The following is a 19,339-nucleotide window of genomic DNA, read 5'->3' on the forward strand; positions in this document are numbered from 1 at the left end:
TGAGGGAACCCTCTTAGAGCTTGAGAAGGTAAAAATGAGAGGAGAAGAAAAGAAAATAAGTGAAAAAGATAAAGTATGAGAAGGAAAATGGGGGGGGGGAAGGAAAGGGGGAAATATTATTTATTATTTGCGGCATTTGTATATCGCCCTTCTCAACCCCAAAGGGGACTCAAGGCGGTTCACAGATATGGGGAGGTAAAGAGAAATTAGGGATGAAAACAGGATGGTAGTGGCCCCTCTGCCACCCAGGCAATGACTGGTAGGTTTACTAGTATTTTACAATGACAAGGAGGAAGTAGATAGGATTTTTTCCCTTGTTCTTTTCCAGCTCAGAGATTGTGATGGTGGTGAAATCTTCAAATGCATCTTTCCCATTTATGTCCCAACAACAGGTATTATGGTGGAGCTGAGGTGGTTGACCGCATTGAGCTGCTGTGTGAACGCCGTGCCCTTGAAGCCTTTGACCTGGATCCTGAGCGTTGGGGCGTGAACGTCCAGCCCTACTCCGGCTCCCCTGCCAATTTTGCTGCTTACACAGCTTTGCTGCAACCTCATGAACGACTCATGGGTCTCGACCTCCCCGACGGGGGCCAGTATGTACCAGTTAAAAGCTGTAATGTGTATTAGGGGGCCTAAGGGATTTTCCTGTTTACTGGAGTCCCCGAAACAGCCTTCCCCAGCCTGTTGCTTCCAGATGTATTGCACTCTCATTAATCTTCTGTCAACATGACTTCTGATGGCTGAAGAAGGAATTAAGTGGAGGAGGGCTTGCGGTGGTTGAAATGTATAAGGTGAAAATAGGGAATATGGAGCACAGAAGTAGTGGGAGGTTGAAAACCCACAAAAGTAGTAGATGGAGGAATGATTGAAATTGATGGAAAGGTAGATTGAAATGGTGGAACTAAAGATGATATAAGACTTAAATATGGGGTTAAGGGTGGTCTTTGTTTTTGACCCCCTTCGCACCCAATAGTTGTGTGTCTTTAAGTCATTTTTGATTTATGGTGATCTTAAACCAAACCTACCAGGTTTTTTTTTGTAAGATCTGTTCAGAGAGGGTTTGATTTTGCCTTACTCTGAGGATAAGAAAATAAGTCTTGGCCAAGGTTATGCAGTGGGTTTCCATGGCTGAGTGTGAATTCGAAACCTGGCCTCCAGAGTCATAGTCCAACACTCTAGTAGTCACTACTACACTATGCTAGCTTTCAGACAGGAAGTGAGATTCCTTCATTGGGCAGAAACTTGTCTCAGGGAAATAGTTTATTATACCTATAGGATTTTCACCCAGCCTGTGGAAAAGTCTATTTTCTCTTCTTATCAGGGGAGATGCTGAGGAGAAGGTGCCTTGTCTCTCCAAGGGGCACACTGTGCCCTCTCTAAATTGCCAAATATATCCAGATCATCCAGATCTCTCCCTCAAACCTCAGAGTGGCCACCTTACTTGGGGGCAGAGGGAGGGTTGGGGAGACATAGCTAATTGGTGAAGTCGTCTGAGTTGAAGAAATTTTGCTGGATCTATTGGACAAAGTTTTGCTTGCACTCCTTTCGGACCACCTGTCTTTTATCTCCCTGACAGCCTGACACATGGGTACATGTCGGATGTCAAGCGCATCTCCGCTACGTCTATCTTCTTTGAGTCCATGCCCTACAAACTGAATGTGAGTGAACAAAAAGGAAATGTATTTGTGTGCATGCATGTCCTTGTCTGTTCTCTGTTATTTTCATGGAGCCAATGCAGTTACTAGGTCTGCAGGAAGCATGTTGAGAAGATGTGAATATGGCCAAGTGCTCCAAAGTGTAAGCTAATGCAAAGCTATAATAATAATAATAATAAGAAGAAGAAGAAGCTGGACTTGCTGACTGAAAGGTCGGCGGTTTGAATCCAGGGAGCGGGGTGAGCTCCCGCTGTTAGCCCCAGCTTCTGCCAACTTAGCATTTTGAAATCATGCAGATGTGAGTTGTTCAATAGATAGCACTTTTGTGGGAAGGTGACAGTGCTCCATACGGTCATGCTGGTCACATGACCTAGGAAACGTCTACAACGCCATCTCTTCGGCTTAGAAATGGAGATGAGCACCAACCCCCAGATTTGAACATGTCTAGACAGTGTCAGGGGGAAACCTTTACCTTTACTTATCTCCCCCGAAGAGAACTCAAAGCAGTATAAAAATAATAATAAATCTTTATATTTATTATAAAAAATATAATATATAAAAATATAAAAAATAATAATATAATAAATAATAATAAATCTTCATTTGTATCCTGCTTTTCTCCCTCAAAGAGACCCAAGGTGTACAAAATGTTGTGCTTCTAGTATTGTGTATAAAATACATGGCTAGGAAATGTTATTGTTTTGGACTCTCACTGGCTGGCTGCAACGTTCTGGAAATTTTAGTCCAACCCCACCTCCCCAAACCAACAGTTCCAAGCTGTAATGAGGTGTTAGCTGATTCATGTATGTGTGAGTGTCCTGGCTTTTGGAATATGATCATAGCTCAGAGGCAGAGTCCATGTTTTCCATGGGCTCTAGCAACATTTCCAAGCATCTCAAGATAGCAAGGAATGGGAAAGGACTCTGCTTGACATTCAGAAGCTACAAAAAGGACTGAATGCCCCAAAAGGTTACTTTAATATTGGTCGGTTTCATGTGATCATATGTGAAGCGTCTCCTTTATACTGTGTTCAAGGCTTTGTGTGTGTTGTGATAGAGAAACCAAGGTTCTTAAGAATTTCAGTTTTTTATTTTATTTTTCAAGAACAAGGGTTATCTTCTCTCAGTAGGGAACTTGTGCCCTGCAGATATTGTTGGGATGTAGTTCCAATAAACATAGCCTCATCAATAAACAAAGAAGTAGTAGGAACGTGGAATTCCTAAAGTCCTCTTTGAACATCGACCAAGCTGACTTAGGCTGATGAGAATTGGGAGTTTACAAGTAAAGTTCTGAAATTAAACTAGTCGATAGAATTGGCTAACAGCTTCATCATAGTGTGTTTATTCAATTTATATTCTAACTAGCCGTCCCCTGCCACATGTTGCTGTGGCCCAGTCTGGTGATCTGGAAAATAATGAGAAGGTGGTTGATTTCTAATATATGTAATGTCTTTATGCTTCTGTGTAAACAGTATTTCTTGCTGTTTCTTTGTCAGTGTTGATGTGGAGATTGTATGGTTTGCCTACTCTGGAATATGCAACGTATAATTGTCCTTCTTTAGGGGTCTCTTTCATATCTATCATACTATATCTCTGTGTGTGAATCATATATATCTATCTATATTTATGGCTGGATGGCTCTTTGTCAGGAGGGCTTTGATTACATTTTCTTGCCCCAGTGAAAGGAGTCAGACTGGATGGCCTTCAGTATTTTCTGTTAGTCATGGGGGTTTTGTGTGGGAAGTTTGCCCCAATTCTGTCGTTGGTGGGGCTCAGAATGCTCTTTGATTGTAGGTGAACTATAAATCCCAGCAACTACAACTCCCAAATGTCAAGGTCTATTTCCCTTCCAACTCCATCTGTGTTCATATTTGGGAATATGGAATATTTGTGCCAAGTTTGGACCAGATCCATCATTGTTTGAGTCTACGGTGCTCTCTGGATGAACTACAACTCCCAAACTCAAGGTCAATGCCCACCAAACCCTTCTAGTGTTTTCTGTTGGTCACGGGAGTTCTGTGTGCCGCGTTTGGTTCAATTGCATCATTGGTGGAGTTCAGAATGCTCTTTGATTGTAGGTGTACTATAAATCCAAGCAACTACAACTCCCAAATGACAAAATCAATTTTTTTGAGTGAAGGACATACATTGGGTTGTTAGGTGTATGCTGTCCAAATTTGGTGTCAATTGGCCCACTGGTTTTTGAGTTCGGGTAACCCCACAAACGAACATTACATTTTTATTTATAGATCTTGCTTTGTTGTTTTATACCTTCAAGTTGACTGATTTTTCTTGCCAAGATTTATTCAGATAAGGTTTACCATTACCTTCTTCTGAGGCTGAGATTGTGCAACTTACCAAAGGTCACCCAGTAGGTTTCCATTGGCTCTGCATGGATATGGACGCTGGTTTACCAGTTCTATCCCAGTGCTCAAACCATGACACCGAGCTGGCCCCCATTTTCTAGGATTTTCTTGGCAATGTTTAATCAGGTGCAGTTTGCCTTTGCCTTCTTCTGAGGTGGAAAGAATGCAATGTCATTCAGTGCTTTCCAGTGGGTTTGTATGGCCAAGTGGGGATTTGAACCTTTTTGGTCTCCCAGTGTCTAAATCCAGCAAACAACACCACCTGGCTCTCAAAATCTATATACATATATATACTCTGTGCATAATGAGTTCCTTAAAAACAAAAGAACCAATGAACGAAATCACACCAAATTTGGCAACAAAACGTCTCACAACACAAGGAGTGACCATCACTCAAAAAATTATGATGGGAGTTGTAGTTCCTGAGATGTATAGTTCACCTACAATCAAAGTGCATTCTGAACTCCATCAACAATGGACTAGAACCAAACTTGGCACACAGAACTCCCGTGACCAACAGAAAATACTGGAAGGGTTTGGTGGACATTGGCCTTGAGTTTGGGAGTTGTAATTCATCTCCATCCAGAGAGCACTGTGGACTCAAACAATTATAGATCTGGACCAAACATGGCAACTAATACTCAATATGCCCAAATACGAACACTGGTGGAGTTTGGGGAAAACAGACCTTGACATTTGGGAGTTGTACTTACTGGGATTTATAGTTCACCTACAATCAAAGAGCATTCTGAACCCCACCAATGATGGAACTGAACCAAACTTGGCACACAGTTCTCCCACGACCAACAGAAAATACTAGAAGGGTTTGGTGGGCATTGGCCTTGAGTTTGGGAGTTGTAGTTCATTTCCATCCAGAGAGCACTTTGGACTCAAACAATGATGGATCTGGACCAAACTCTACACGAATACTTAATATGCCCAAATGTGAACACTGGTGGAGTTTGGGGAAAATAGAATCTTGACATTTGGGAGTTGTAGTTGTTGGGATTTGTAGTTCACCTACAATCACAGAGCATTCTGAACCCCACCAATGATAGAATTGGGCCAAACCTCCCACACATAATCCCCATGACCATCAGAATGGGCCACAGCAACGCGTGGCAGGGGGCAGCTAGTAAATTATAACTAAAGGTAAAGGTTTCTAGTCTAGTTGTGTCTAACTCTGGGTGATGGTGCTCATCTCCGTTTCTAATCTGATGAGCCTGCGTTGTCTGTAGACACCTCCAAAGTCATGTGGCCAGCATGACTGCCTGGAGCGCTGTTACCTTCCCGCAGAAGCAGTACCTTTTAATCTAATCACATTTGCATGTTTTTGTTCTGCTAGGTTGGCAGAAACTAGGCCTATAAACAAATTATACACATAGGTAAATACTTCAGTTTATATTATGAAAAGATACAAGGAATAATCTGGCAGTTGTGCACAATTGACATATTTATTGAAATCATTAAATTTGAATTTTGTTGCCATTATTTATTTATGTATTTATTCCTTGCAGCTTGGTCCCACACCACCCTTGCAGTATCTTTGACCTCTTGCTTCTCAGGTGCACTTTGCTTGCTGATTATCTTTGGCACAAGAAGATTATGGATAGAGTAATGAGTTTAACAATAGGATATTGCCAAATTGTTTTCAGAAGTTGTGCACATGGTCTCGAAGGACTAGGGATGGGCAAATTGCAGTGTGTAGGATGTGTGCAGCCCACCCAAAACTATTTTGGAAACACCAAGATGCCAGAGTTCTTATGTGATCTAATTTTGGAGTGATGGTTGCCAGTTACTGACTGCTTCTCTAAGAAATGCGTCTTAAGTGTTTATGCAGGTTTGCCTGTGGAAGGAGGATGTTAGTGGCTTAATTCTCATGCACTGACCTATTGCTCTTCTCCGCCTCATTCTTTCCTCCAGCCGAAGACAGGGCTAATAGATTATGATCAGCTAGAAATCACTGCCCGACTCTTCCGCCCACGCATCATAATTGCGGGCACCAGCGCCTATGCTCGCCTCATTGACTACGCCCGCATCAAGAAGGTACACTTTGGGAGTAGCAGGAGGGGAGGCAATGGGTAAACTAAGCAGATCCATCCAGTGGGTGATATCTGTAAGTGGATATTCTTTAGCTACATTATTAAATGCCAGAAGAAGCTGGACTTCGGATAGTGTAATTAGGTGCTTTGTTATTCTAAAATCATGGGAGAGTCAACCTCACTGCTTTTGCAGTGTAACTAACTTTTTGAATTACTTCTATAGCTACAGACTGTATGTTGCTTCATATACCTAAATAGTAAGGCCACACACAGCGTGTAATTACAAAAAAGTAACAAACAAGTTACACTGAGATAGATACACTATGGAATATGTACATAAGTTGTCCATTATTTTTACAGCCAATGGAACTGGAAAAAAGAAGTTAATTATAAGTACTTTGTTATTCCTAATAAGTTACTTCTGAGCTAGGGACTGATCTGCCTTTTTCTGTCAGGTGTGTGAAGAAGTAAAGGCCTACATGCTGGCTGACATGGCTCACATCAGTGGCCTGGTGGCAGCCAAAGTTATTCCATCTCCCTTTGACTATGCTGACCTGGTTACCAGTACGACTCACAAGACGCTACGAGGAGCAAGGTATGTGTCACTTCTCCATTCCCAAAGCAGGGAGCTTCTGTTCCTTTAGGGACTCCAACTCTCATCAGTTTTGAGCAACATGAAATGAATGACAGGTGCTTGAATCATAGAATCAAATCATAGAATCATAGAGTTGGAAGAGACCTCATGGGCCATCCAGTCCAACCCCCTGCCAAGAAGCAGGAATATTGCATTCAAATCACCCCTGACAGATGGCCATCCAACCTCTGTTTAAAAGCTTCCAAAGAAGGAGCCTCCACCACACTGCGGGGCAGAGAGTTCCACTGCTGAACAGCTCTCACAGTCAGGAAGTTCTTCCTCATGTTCAGATGGAATCTCCTTGAGTCCAGTTGCACCAGAAGGATAGATTTCACTATCCCCAGCCCTGTTATACATTAACCAAGAAGGATGGCAACTTAGTTCAAAATGTAATGGGGTTTACACTTCCCTGGTGGCACAGCAGATTAAACTGCTGAGTTGCTGAATTAGCAGACCAAAAGGCTGATGGTTCAAATTCAGGTAACGGGGTGAGCTTCCACTGTTAGCCCCGGCTTCTGCCAAGCTTGCAATTCGAAAACATGCAAATGTGAGTAGCTCAATAGATACCGCCTTGGTGGGAACGTAAAGGTGATCCATGCAGTCATGCTGGGAACATGACCTTGGAGGTGTCTATGGACAACATTGGCTCTTTGACTTAGAAATGGAGATGAGTACTACCCCTCAGGGTCGGACATGAATAGACTTAATGTCAGGGGAAAACTTTACCTTTACCTTTTACACTTCCAAGTAGGGCTAAAAGAAATTTCTCACAGAGATCCATTACAGTTATTGTAAGTGTGTGTAGACTTCACTGTGTGTATGAGCCTTCAAGTCACTTTGTATTGATTTCATATCAAAGCAGGTTACATTCCCAATACAGGAACATTTTCAGATAATATACTAACAGTGACAGGGAAATGTACATTTAAAATAATAATAATAATAATAATAATAATAATAATAATAATAATAATAATAAGACAAAATCACGATCTGCCAACTGCAAAAGGCCACCTTACTTGGATCTGCTCGCATCATTCGAAAATACGTACATCACACAGACCTATACCCTTGAGAAGTGTTCGACTTGTGATTTTGTGATACGAAATCCAGCATAGAGATCTCGTTTGCTGAAACATACTGTGCTTTTGTATCAATAATAATAATAATAATAATAATAATAATAATAATTATTATTATTATTTAAAAGAATGAAACTCCAACTAAATGTTAGCTACCTTCCTCCCCCGCTAGCAAAAACTCCTAATCCAGACTTCCTCATGCTAATGTCAAGTTACCCCACCTTCAGCCCAGCCTTTAGAGTTGGCCTGGGCCCCATGTAAAGCCCTTGCCAAGGATAAAGAAAGGGCAAAGTACTCACCTGAAGCAAGAGGACAAAGGTACTGCAATTTAAAAAGAACAGTGTAGTGCCAGTTTGCTGGCAGTCAGGATTGCATAGACTCAAAGGATGAAACATGTATTGAGAAAAGACGGATGCAAATTGAGCCAATGGGTATCATCTTTTCATCCTGCATAATTCCTTGTAATTATGGGATGTTCAAGGATGCTGAATCCCTGCCTGTGGCTATGGGAAACCCTGTTCAGCCTTCTCCCTGGCTTTTGAGATTTCAGCAGGCTTTGCCCGAATCTGGAGTGATCTTGCAGAGACTGCTTAACTGCAGTCACCGTTGTAGCACTGTAGCGTTCTGGAAGGTCACATAGTCTTCATCTCTTGTAAATATGATTTTGAGAATATAATTGCAGTTGTAAATGTGGATGCATGAAACATTGCAAATTTTCTTCTGGATGATGAAGCGAGTTTTTGTGCATCAAGGTACTTACAGAGAAAGTTATCAATCTCTTTGAAATTTTTTATTTTTGCATTTTAGAACTTTCATTTTTGTAAAAATAAAATAAAAAAACACCCTCCTCAGTATGTAACCTATATACTCGAGTATAAGCCCATCCAAATATAAGAAAAGGCACCTAATTTTACCACAAAAAACTGGGAAAATATATTGAACCAAGTATAAGCTGAGGAAGATCGATGCTTTTGAGCTGTGGTGTTGGAGGAAAGTTCTGAGAGTGCCTTGGACTGCGAGAAGATCCAACCAGTCCATCCTCCAGGAAATAAAGCCCGGCTGCTCACTGGAGGGAAGGATACTAGAGACAAAGTTGAAGTACTTTGGCCACATCGTGAGGAGACAGCAAAGCCTAGAGAAGACAATTATGCTGGGGAAAGTGGAAGGCAAAAGGAAGAGGGGCCGACCAAGGGCAAGATGGATGGATGCCATCCTTGAAGTGACTGGACTGACCTTGAAGGAGCTGGGGGTGGTGACGGCCGACAGGGAGCTCTGGCGTGGGCTTTTCCATGAGGTCACGAAGATACGGGGATGACTGAACGAATGAACAACAACAACATAAGCTGAGGGTGGGAGATGCAGCAGCTATGGGTAAATTTCAAAATAAAAATAGATACCGATAAAATTACATTAACTGAGGCATCAGTAGGTTAAATGTTTTTGAATAAGTAGCTAAAACTGTAATTTAAGATAAGACTGTCCAACTCTGATTAAACCATTATTCTAACCTTCTTCAATGTAAATGTGCTTATGTATCCTTCCAATAATAGTAAAGAGAGTAAAATAATAAATGTAGTAATAATAATAATAACAATAGAGTAAAATAATAAATGTAATAATAATAATAATAATAATAATAATAATAATAATAAACCTTTATTTATACCCCGCTACCATCTCCCGCAGGACTTGGTGCGGCTTACAAGTGGCCGAGCCCAAATACATCAATAAAACAACAAAGACAACAATACAACAATAAATAAACTCATAAACAAAGCAAAAACAATAACAATAATATCACGACGCATTAAAAACCTGAGGCAGGGCCAAATGTAATGGTTAAAATTTTTAAAATGCTAGGCATGTCCAAGTGAAATAGGATAGATATTTTAGGGATAGGTGGGTGAGCAGACAATCCTAAATCTCTCGTAAAGTGCATTTGGGACACATTGCTTGGATTTCCTTATTCTGGGAAGTCACACTGGAACATCTACATTTTCAAGCTCCTTCTAAAGACTGCTAGCGATGGGGCATGCCTGATGTCCTTAGGGAGAGAGTTCCAGAGTCGAGGGGCCATCACCGAGAAGGCCCTGTCCCTCGTCCCCACCAATCGCGCTTGCGACGCAGGTGAGATCGCGAGCAGGGCCTCTCCAGATGATCGAAGAGATCGTGTGGGTTCGTATACAGAAATGCGGTCACTATAATAAAAATAATATAGTAAAATAATACATTTAACAGTAATAATAGAATAAAATAATAAATGTAATAATAACAATAGAGTAAAATAATGAATGTAACAATAACAACAATTATACAGTAAAATAATAAATGTATAATAATGGAGTAAAATGATAAATGTAATAATAATAAATAGAATAAAATAATAAATGAAATATAATAATAATAATAATAACAGAGTAAAATAATAAATAACTTTGATTTGAGTATAAATTGAGGGGAGCTTTTTCAGCCTAAAAAAGGGCTGAAAAACTTGGTTTATACTTGAGTACATATGGTACTTAAGTGCAAAAATAGTGTACGGAAATGTCTCATAGTCTTCTTTAGCAGAGAGCATTTCATTGAAACTCTCTGTTCTTGCTTGTGTGAATGAAACAAATGGAGTACTCCTTGTTGTAATTTGTATTTGAGACTTAATAATAAAATAAGTGTTCACAGTCATGAAATACAGCTGGATCCCTAATCATAAAGGTGGATCTTCAAGAAGCTGCCTTGGATACCTATTGCCACATGGGACTTGTTTGTTTATTTGCTGTACATTCTGTCTTTCTCCCAATATAGGGCCCAGAGTAGCTGGGTCCTTATAAGTTACGATAGTTAGAAGCAATAGGTGATGCAAACTTTTTTTTACAAAAGCATTAAACATGTTTTCCTTTGTTCCTGTGGAACTGCAACATTCACATGGGGCTTTGTAATAGATGAAAGTGTCTTGGTGAGCCAAAATCAAAGCGAGAGTCTGTTTAAGGGAGCCTTTTGAACCCCCACCTCTGAGTCGCCCTGCCCTGCCAAAAGGCACATCAACAAAGGCAGGGATAGGATATTGATGCTTCTACCTCCTTGTCATCTGCAGGTCTGGGCTGATCTTCTACCGCAAAGGCACCCGTTCTGTGGACAAAAAGACCAACAAAGAGATTCCCTACAATCTGGAAGAAAAAATCAACTTTGCTGTCTTCCCTTCTCTTCAGGGGGGCCCACATAACCACGCCATTGCTGCTGTTGCTGTGGCACTAAAACAGGTGGGATGGAAGGAGATGGAGGTTATCTTTTCTTTGGGAATTTCGTTTGAATGCATGTTTTTCTCTGTGTGTGTATTAATCATTTGCACATATGGCTGTATTCCCCACTACTAACATGAAATGAGACAAAGCTCAGTTTCATATGTCTTTGGATTCCAAAGAGCTCTCAAACTGAATGCTTCTCTCTCTAGAAGCCTGTCTTATCCTCATCTTTGAGCCTTTTTGTGCTTGTATCTTATCCTAAATGGGTATTTCTTCTAAAAGACCCCACTGTGTAATAATTTGTTGGTTGTGTGTAATGGGAAGAGAATGTTACATCCTGCTACTCCCTTTGGATGATGGAATATCCTCAGTTACCTGTCTTAAAGGAGCAGTGCTCTGTTTGCTGACTTCAAACCCCTTCTTCCTTTGTAGGCCAGCTCCCCCATGTTCCGGGAGTATTGCCAACAGGTACTGAAGAATGCCAAAGCCATGGCAGAAGCGTTGCTGCAGCGAGGATACACTCTTGTTTCCGGTATAGTTTACATGCTGTGTGGCTGTTGAACTGAGACACATAATCAAAAGCACCAACTGAGTTGTATGATTGGAGCCCCCAGTGGTGCAATGGATTAAACCCTTGTGCTGGCAGGACTGCTGACCGAAAGGTCGATGGTTCGAATCCAGGGAGTGGGGTGAGCTCCCATCTGTCAGCTCCAGCTTCTCATCCTGGGACATGAGAGAAGCCCCCCACAGGATGATAAAACATTGGGCAACCCACTAGGGCTTTGAGATCATCCGGGGAGGCCCTGCTCTCGATCCCGCCTGCTTCACAAGCACGGCTGGCGGGGACGAGAGATAGGGCCTTCTCGGTGGGGGCCCCTCGGCTGTGGAATGCCCTTCCCACGGACATTAGATTGGCTCCATCATTAATGGTATTCCGGAAAAAATTGAAAACCTGGTTATTTGAACAGGCGTTTGAATAGATAGTGCAACGAGTGTAATGAATATAGGAATGGAACAATGGATGATGAATCTGGATCATGTTTTTAGTTATGAGACGTCAGTGGATGATTATTGTTGTTAACTGTTAATGTGTTTATGATAATTGTTTTTATATACCGTGTTGTTGTAGCATTGAATTTCTGCTGTTCTTGTTGTTAACCGCTGTGAGTCGCCTAAGGGCTGAGAACAGCGGTATACAAATAAAGTAAATAAATAAATAACGTCCTTGCAGACAGCCAATTTTCTCACACCAGAAGCAACTTGCAGTTTTTCAAGTCGCTCCTGACATGAAAAAATAGTTGTACCATTTCAAAATGCATTGTGTTTTAATTCCATATTAAAAGCTCCAACGTGTATGGAAATTAGTGAGAAGAATTCTAGGCTGGCCTTCTCCATGACATTGTGTTTTTAATACACACATTCAAGGAGCTTCTAATATAGACAACCATGTGTTTATCCATTTACAGTCTGAATTGGTGCAGCACAGCCTAAACTGCAGAATTTGACTTTTCTGATGGTATATTTTACCTCTGTGTGCCATAACCTCCTTTTTGAGGCAGTATGAAGGTCCATGTTATGGATAGAGTTAAAAGCAGCTGCAAGCAGAAATATGCTATTGCTGCCGGGGAGGGGGGAAAAGAGAAAATGACTATAAAATAATTCAAAACGCATTACAATCAGTAGATAGAATGTTGTTTCAAATCAGCGCTGATGCAAAGACCAGATGTGGTCTCAATCAAGATAACATAAGTATAAAACTAAGTGTTTGATTATGCTTATCTTTAAACAATTTACAAGGGGGAAACTGGATTACTGGAAAGGAAGAAGATGTAAGGAAGACACCAGTCTTTTATATACTCCCAATGGTTGGAATAGAAACCCTGCAGTCCACCCTGCTGAAGGCCATAGAGAGAATTTCCCATTAGCAAAAATAACAACTTTTTCCTAAGAAATAAACCTCTCCAACCTTGCCACCCCAGCTCTAGTTTCCGATGCTGTACATATGCCATCCAGTAGCTGCCATCTGGTTGCCCACAGACAACCATATTTAATAAGCCGTAGCCCTATAAGAGGGTTTTGCCAGACCAGTTGTTTTCATTGCAACGGTGTAGTAACAGTGAGACAGGTTGGGAACCACTGGTCTAAAGAATAAAACTTCCACATACCTTCACTTTTGGGGCTATAGATTGGGGTTTCTGGGAGCAGTCATCCAAAACATCAGGCCAAAGGTTACAATTCCCAGTGTGAGCCAATGCGTCTGTTTGGCCCATTGTTGAGGACATCATGGCATGGTGTTAGACCACATGGCTCTTACAATATATCTAATATCAAAATGGAGTCATAGAATCCTTGAATTGGAAGAGACCTTGTGGGCCACCCAGTCCAACCCCCTGCCCAGAAGCAGGACAATTGCATTCAGAGCACCCCTTGACAGGTGGCAATCCATCCTCTGTTTAAAGGTCTCCAAAGAAGGAGCCTCCACCACACTCCAGGGCAGAGAGTTCCACTGCTGAACAGTTCTCACAGTTAGGAAGTTATTCCTAAGGTTCATGTGGAATCTCCTTTCCTGTAGTTTGAAGCTGTCGTTCCGCATCCTAGTTTCCAGGGCAGCAGAAAACAAGCCTGCTCCCTCCTCCCTATGACTTCCCCTCACATCTTTATACATTGCCCTTATCATGTCTCCTCTCAGCCTTCTCTTCCGCAGGCTAAACACGCCTGGTCCTCATAGAGCTTGTTCTCCAGACCCTTGATCTAGTCTGGACACATTCCAGCTTGTCAACATCTCCCTTCAATTGTGGTGCCCAGAATTGAACATAGTCTGATTCCAGATGCGGTCTGAGCAAGGCAGAATAGAAGGGTAGCATGACTTCCTTGGATCTAGGCAATAGACTCCTGTTTATGCAGGCCTAAATCCCATTGGCTTTTTTAGCTGCCACATCACATTGTTGACTCATGTTTAACTTGTTGTCTACGAGGACGCCAAGATCTTTTTCACACACGCTGCTGTCGAGCCAGGCATCCCCCATTCTGTATCGTTGCATTTCATTTTTTTCTGCCCAAGTGGAGTATCTTGCATTAGTCCCCGTAGAGTCCTTGTGCAACTTGTGCTTAACTTGTGGAGTTATCTCAAGACTTTAGGAGTGATGGGATGTTTGCTAGGACAAGTGAGCCATGGAGGATGAGGCTATCCATATAAGTCCGCTGCAAGTCCAGGTACTCAGCAAGGGGGTGCTGGACTAGAGAGAATTTCAGTGTGGCCCAAAGCTTTCATTCACTAAATGCACTGTTAATGTCTCTGTTCTTATAAATGTTGGGGATGGAACTATAGTTGGATAGTTGGGTATAGAGAAGGCCTGGAACTGAGATGGCTATAGGAAGTGATGTGACCTCTTCTCTCTCTTTCTGGCCAGGCGGTACTGATAACCACCTGGTGCTTGTGGACCTGCGGCCAAAAGGCATCGATGGGGCCCGGGCTGAGCGCGTGCTGGAGCTGGTGTCCATCACAGCTAACAAGAACACCTGTCCCGGAGACAAGAGTGCTTTGACACCTGGTGGCTTGCGCCTTGGTAAGAGCAAGAGCTTAACTTCAGAAGAATATATTTTTAAATGAAGTATGTGCTAAATTTCCATGTTGGTTATTGTGTGGTGCAGTGGGTTAAACTTCTGAGCTGCTGAACTTGTCGACTGGAAGGTTGGTGGTTCTAATCCAGAGAGCGAGGTGTTACGCCCAGCTTCTGCCAAGCTAGCAGTTCAGAAATATGTAAATGTGAGTAGATCAATAGGTCCTTCTCTGGCGGACGATAACGGTGCTCCATGCAGTCCTGCTGGCCACATGACGTTGAAGGTGTCTACGAACAACGGTGGTTCTTTGGCTTAGAAATGGAAATAAGCACCACTCCCCAGAGTCAGACATGACTAGACTTCATTAAGTCTAGTCGTGTCCAACTCTGGTGCTCATCTCATGGGTAACCTTTACCTACCCTTTTATTGTATGTGACTATGCTAAAGTAGTCCAGATTCCTCACCAAGAACACCCAAATTCTACTTTTTAATTAAAATAAGTCATAGGCCTGCAGCAAAAAACTTTAAAAAAATATTGTATCTGTTTTTAATATGGTTGTGGGCGTTGAATTAAAAACTCAATAAAAACCACACATAGTACTGTTAGTAATTTCATTACTAGTTTCAGTACTATTTTCTTTTAGTCACATAATAGAAATATCAAGTCTAGTGAGAAAAAAACGATATGTGATGTAGCAAATCTGAGATTTGGATTTAGAATGCCAAATTCGTATAAAATCAACATTTGAAAAACAGTTTTTATGACCCTTAGTTTTGTGGGAGTGTGATATTTTTGCCCAGGATTGTTGAGTTGGGATTAGGGAAAGAAGCTCCATGGATGAAGTCCTTGTGTCCCTTAGTAGTGTGCCAGTGAGAGTAAAAGGACTGGACTGGGATGGCATGCTACTGGTAGAGTAGCACAGGTGGTACATATCACCAGAGCAGGCTGCTTTCTTGGTCTCTTCAAGAGAGAGAGGGGGGGGGAGGGGGGGGAGAGAGATCAAGGGTGTATCCTGGGCAATTTTAACAATAGCCATTGTAGCACTGGACAATTTAATCCATCTGCTGTCTCTCCCCTTCTGGCATCTCCTGTGAATACATAAAGGGTTGGCATGGCACCCTTTCAGCACAGTCATTTGAAGAATCTGTTGTTGTACATAGGTTTGAATCAGAACTGGAACAGGAGCTGTAGTGCCAATTAGTCCAGCACAATATTGTTCGTATTGCTGGCCTTTGTGTAGGTAGTCCTTCTGGAGGGGAAGGAAATCCTAGGGTCATCTTGGGACTGTAGTATATGTTGCGATTTTCCTTGTGAGCGGCAGCATTTTTCTCTCAGATCTTTCATAACAGTGGTTTTGAATTGCAAGTGCTCGTAATCCTATTTACTTACCTTTGTCCCACAGGAGCGCCTGCACTTACATCCCGACAGTTCCGGGAAGCGGATTTCCAGAAAGTTGTAGAGTTCATGGATGAAGGAATCCAGATTGGACTGGATGTCAAAAAGAAAACCTGTAAGTTATTACTGATGTTTGCTAAATCTTACTGGGATGCCAGGTATATAAAAGCCATGTTCCATTACCATTGGTGCAAGTTATTGTGGGGATGTTGTTAATAATAATAATAATAATAATAATAATAATAATAATAATAATAATAATAATATATTTATATTCCGCCCTTCTCCCCGAGGGGACTCAAAGTGGATTACAGCATATAAACAGACATAGACAAACATTCAGTGCCTTGTTACAATGAATACAATGAGATGTAAATATCCAGACAAAGGCAAAAGCTTCTCCTTTCATTTCCGGCTCTGGGTGAGGTACTCTTCTCCATTTCCAAGCCGTGGAGCCTGCACTGTTTGTAGACGCCCCCTGGTCATGTGGCCAGCATGATTGCTTGGAGCACATTTTTTTGCTGTTTCCCGCTACATTTGTATGTTTTTGAACTTCTAGGTTGGCAGAAGCTAGGGTTAACAGCGGGAGCTCAATCCTGTCCTGTGGATTTGAATTGCCAGCAGTTCAGCAGCACAAGGGTTTAATCCATTGCACCTGCCCTATACATGGTTAGCTACAATCAGGGATGTTTGGCAGTTTAGTAGGCTATCTTAGACTACACTACACCTATACTTATTTATTTATTTATTTAGCAGTTTTGTATACCGGTCTTCTCACCTCTATTTGAGGGACTCAGGCCGGTTTCCAACATCAATATTACAGACAGTCATTAAAACATCGTATTCTAAATCACACTAAAACATTAAAATAGCAAAATACAATCCTATAATTACAGTGGTCAGTCGTCATCAAAAGTCATTATTTGTTGTCATCCATCCATATCACAGGATCATGGCCCATTCGTCGAATGCCAATCCTCAAAGCCAAGTTTTCACCTGTTTCCTAAACGTTAAGATAGAAGGGGCAGTTCTGATCTCCAATGGAAGGGAGTTCCAGAGTCGAGGGCCACCACCGAGAAGGCCCTGTCTCTCGTCCCCACCAGCCGCGCCTGTGAGGCCGGTGGGATCGAGAGCAGGGCCCCTCCAGACGATCTTAGCAATCTTGATGGTTCATAGGGGAGGATACGTTCGGACAGGTAAATTGGGCCGGAGTTGTTTAGGGCTTTATAGGTTAAGACCAGCACTTTGAATTGTGCTCGGAAGCTGACTGGCAGCCAGTGGATCTGGCGCAACAGAGGAGTATGCTCCCTGTACCCCGCTCCCATTAGTAGTCTGGCTGCCGCACGTTGGACTAATTGAAGCTTCCGGGCAGTCTTCAGAGGCAACCCCACGTCATATATCAGTTTGAAACTGCGTGATATGGTCAGTGTAGAATCATATAATGCTAACTGTATTTAATTGCATTATATGAGTCTACACTGACCATATCATGCAATTCCTAACAGTCTGGGAAGTGAAACTTTTGGGCCACATGTGGCCGCTTTTGAAATAATCTTGTATTCCCTGGCTTCCCTAAAATGTTTTTAATTTTTTGAACCAAATAAGGATTTATGTAGGGGTGAATTTCACCTCTTCATTAGCCTCCTGAGGCCATTTTAGGCACAGGATGGTCCATTTTGAAAACACACAAAGTGAACTTGACTTTCTGGGTTTTTTTATGGGGGGGGGGAGGGGGGTAAAGTCTGTCCTGTACTTAAAACAGCCAGAAGTGACTGAAACTAGGGTATTTGGGGCTATTTTTCCCAACAAAAGTTTGTGGGCATGAGGTGGTGTTGCCACGTAGGTATAAGGGGAATATGTGGTTTTTGAGAGGAGATGGGTGGAATGTGGTACTTGGAAGCCAGCAGTCCTCATTATGGAAAGCCGGGTTCAGGGAGTGAATGGGAACCTGTGCCTATGGAAGACATTCTTGAGGAAGTGAGATCTCTTTTTCTGGGCCAGAATTTCCTCCATGGATTGCATACTCCTCCTACAACCGACTTAATTGCAACTTTTTTTTTCTCTCTCTCTCTCCCTTCAAGCCAAGCTCCAAGATTTCAAATCCTTCTTGCTGTCTGACCCAGAGACCAAGCAGAAGCTGTCTGACCTCCGGCAACGAGTGGAGACCTTTGCCCGTGCCTTCCCCATGCCTGGCTTTGATGAACGTTGAGGACCCATCCCAGTCAGAGACTGGCTACTCATTACTCTCAGATGGACAGGACTTGCAAGAGGTCGGATGCCAGCAGTTCTTGCAGCTCTGTCCCTGAGTGCCAGCCAAGCGGGGGCCCCATGCCACCCACAAGGCCACTTGCCTTGGCTACCTTCTCCTCACCTCCCAGTTACCATTTTATAGTGACTCAAACAACTGACCTCCTTTTTGTTTACATCAGGACTAGTCTCTGACATGTAAAATTGCTGGCTCGTTATGCAAGATGGGTTGTAAGAATTAAACAACTTCACTTCCTTTGACTGAACTAAACGCATAGGGTGTTTTGAAATCATTTTCTGATGCAGGACTGTAGGTCTGGTGATTTGTATATGCGGGTGTACATGCGCACAATTCCTGATCTGTATCTAACATCTACAGCCAGAGATAGGCTATGGTAGTACAGTGCTTCCTGTGATGTTTGATGTGGGCAGATTGGTAATTTTATTTCTCCAGTGTACCAGGGATCAATCCCAAATTTGTGCCCATTAGCGACAGTTGTTACTTTTCTGGAAATTGTTGAGACAAAGCGTGACTCAAGGTTCATGGACCACCACCTTAAGTGGTGGAGTTGAGCTGGAGATTGCAAAGACGTAGTTCTGGGATTTTGTATCGGCAGAGATGAGGATAGCACCTGGGCACCCTGCAGGCTTCCTGTTTCAGTCCTGAGGGACAAAGGTGATACTTCTGAAAATCCTAAAAAAATGTCTATACCTAGTGAGCAATTAAGACCCATTAGATCCACAAAGAACCAGATTGATGTAGTGGTGTGAATGTTAGATTATAATGGAGATCAGAGTTTGAATACCTACTCAGCTGTGAAAACCAACTTGGTGACGTATTGTCGAAGGCTTTCATGGCTGGAATCACAGGGTTGCTGTGAGTTTTCCAAGCTTTATGGCCATGTTCCAGAAGCATTGTCTCCTGACGTTTTACCCGTGTCTATGGCAGGCATCCTCAGAGCTTGAAAGATCTGTTGCAAACTAGGCAAGAGGGGTTTATATATCTGTGGAATATCCAGGATGGGAGAAAGAACTCTTGTCTGGGTTGTTGTAGGTTTTCTGGGCTGTATGGCCATGTTCTAGAAGCATTCTCTCCTGACTTTTCGCCTGCATCTATCTGT

The 19,339-nt window shown here is 42.3% G+C and overlaps 1 protein-coding gene across 1 annotated transcript in view; it reads left to right on the forward strand.

The window, feature by feature from the left end:
- SHMT2 (serine hydroxymethyltransferase 2) overlaps positions 1-18,489 on the forward strand; it is a 31,302-nt gene extending 12,813 nt beyond the window's left edge. The window contains exons 4-12 of the mRNA XM_060763010.2: positions 393-593; positions 1,577-1,658; positions 5,944-6,066; positions 6,518-6,657; positions 10,867-11,032; positions 11,447-11,546; positions 14,425-14,580; positions 15,979-16,086; positions 18,053-18,489. Of these exons, the coding sequence (XP_060618993.1) occupies positions 393-593; positions 1,577-1,658; positions 5,944-6,066; positions 6,518-6,657; positions 10,867-11,032; positions 11,447-11,546; positions 14,425-14,580; positions 15,979-16,086; positions 18,053-18,180 (1,204 nt within the window). The 3' untranslated portion in view covers positions 18,181-18,489. The remainder of the gene's footprint in view (positions 1-392; positions 594-1,576; positions 1,659-5,943; positions 6,067-6,517; positions 6,658-10,866; positions 11,033-11,446; positions 11,547-14,424; positions 14,581-15,978; positions 16,087-18,052) is intronic.
- The last annotated feature ends 850 nt before the right edge of the window (positions 18,490-19,339 follow it).

Source organism: Anolis sagrei, chromosome 2 (genome assembly GCF_037176765.1).
Source record: "Anolis sagrei isolate rAnoSag1 chromosome 2, rAnoSag1.mat, whole genome shotgun sequence".
Taxonomy (NCBI): Eukaryota; Metazoa; Chordata; class Lepidosauria; order Squamata; family Dactyloidae; genus Anolis; species Anolis sagrei.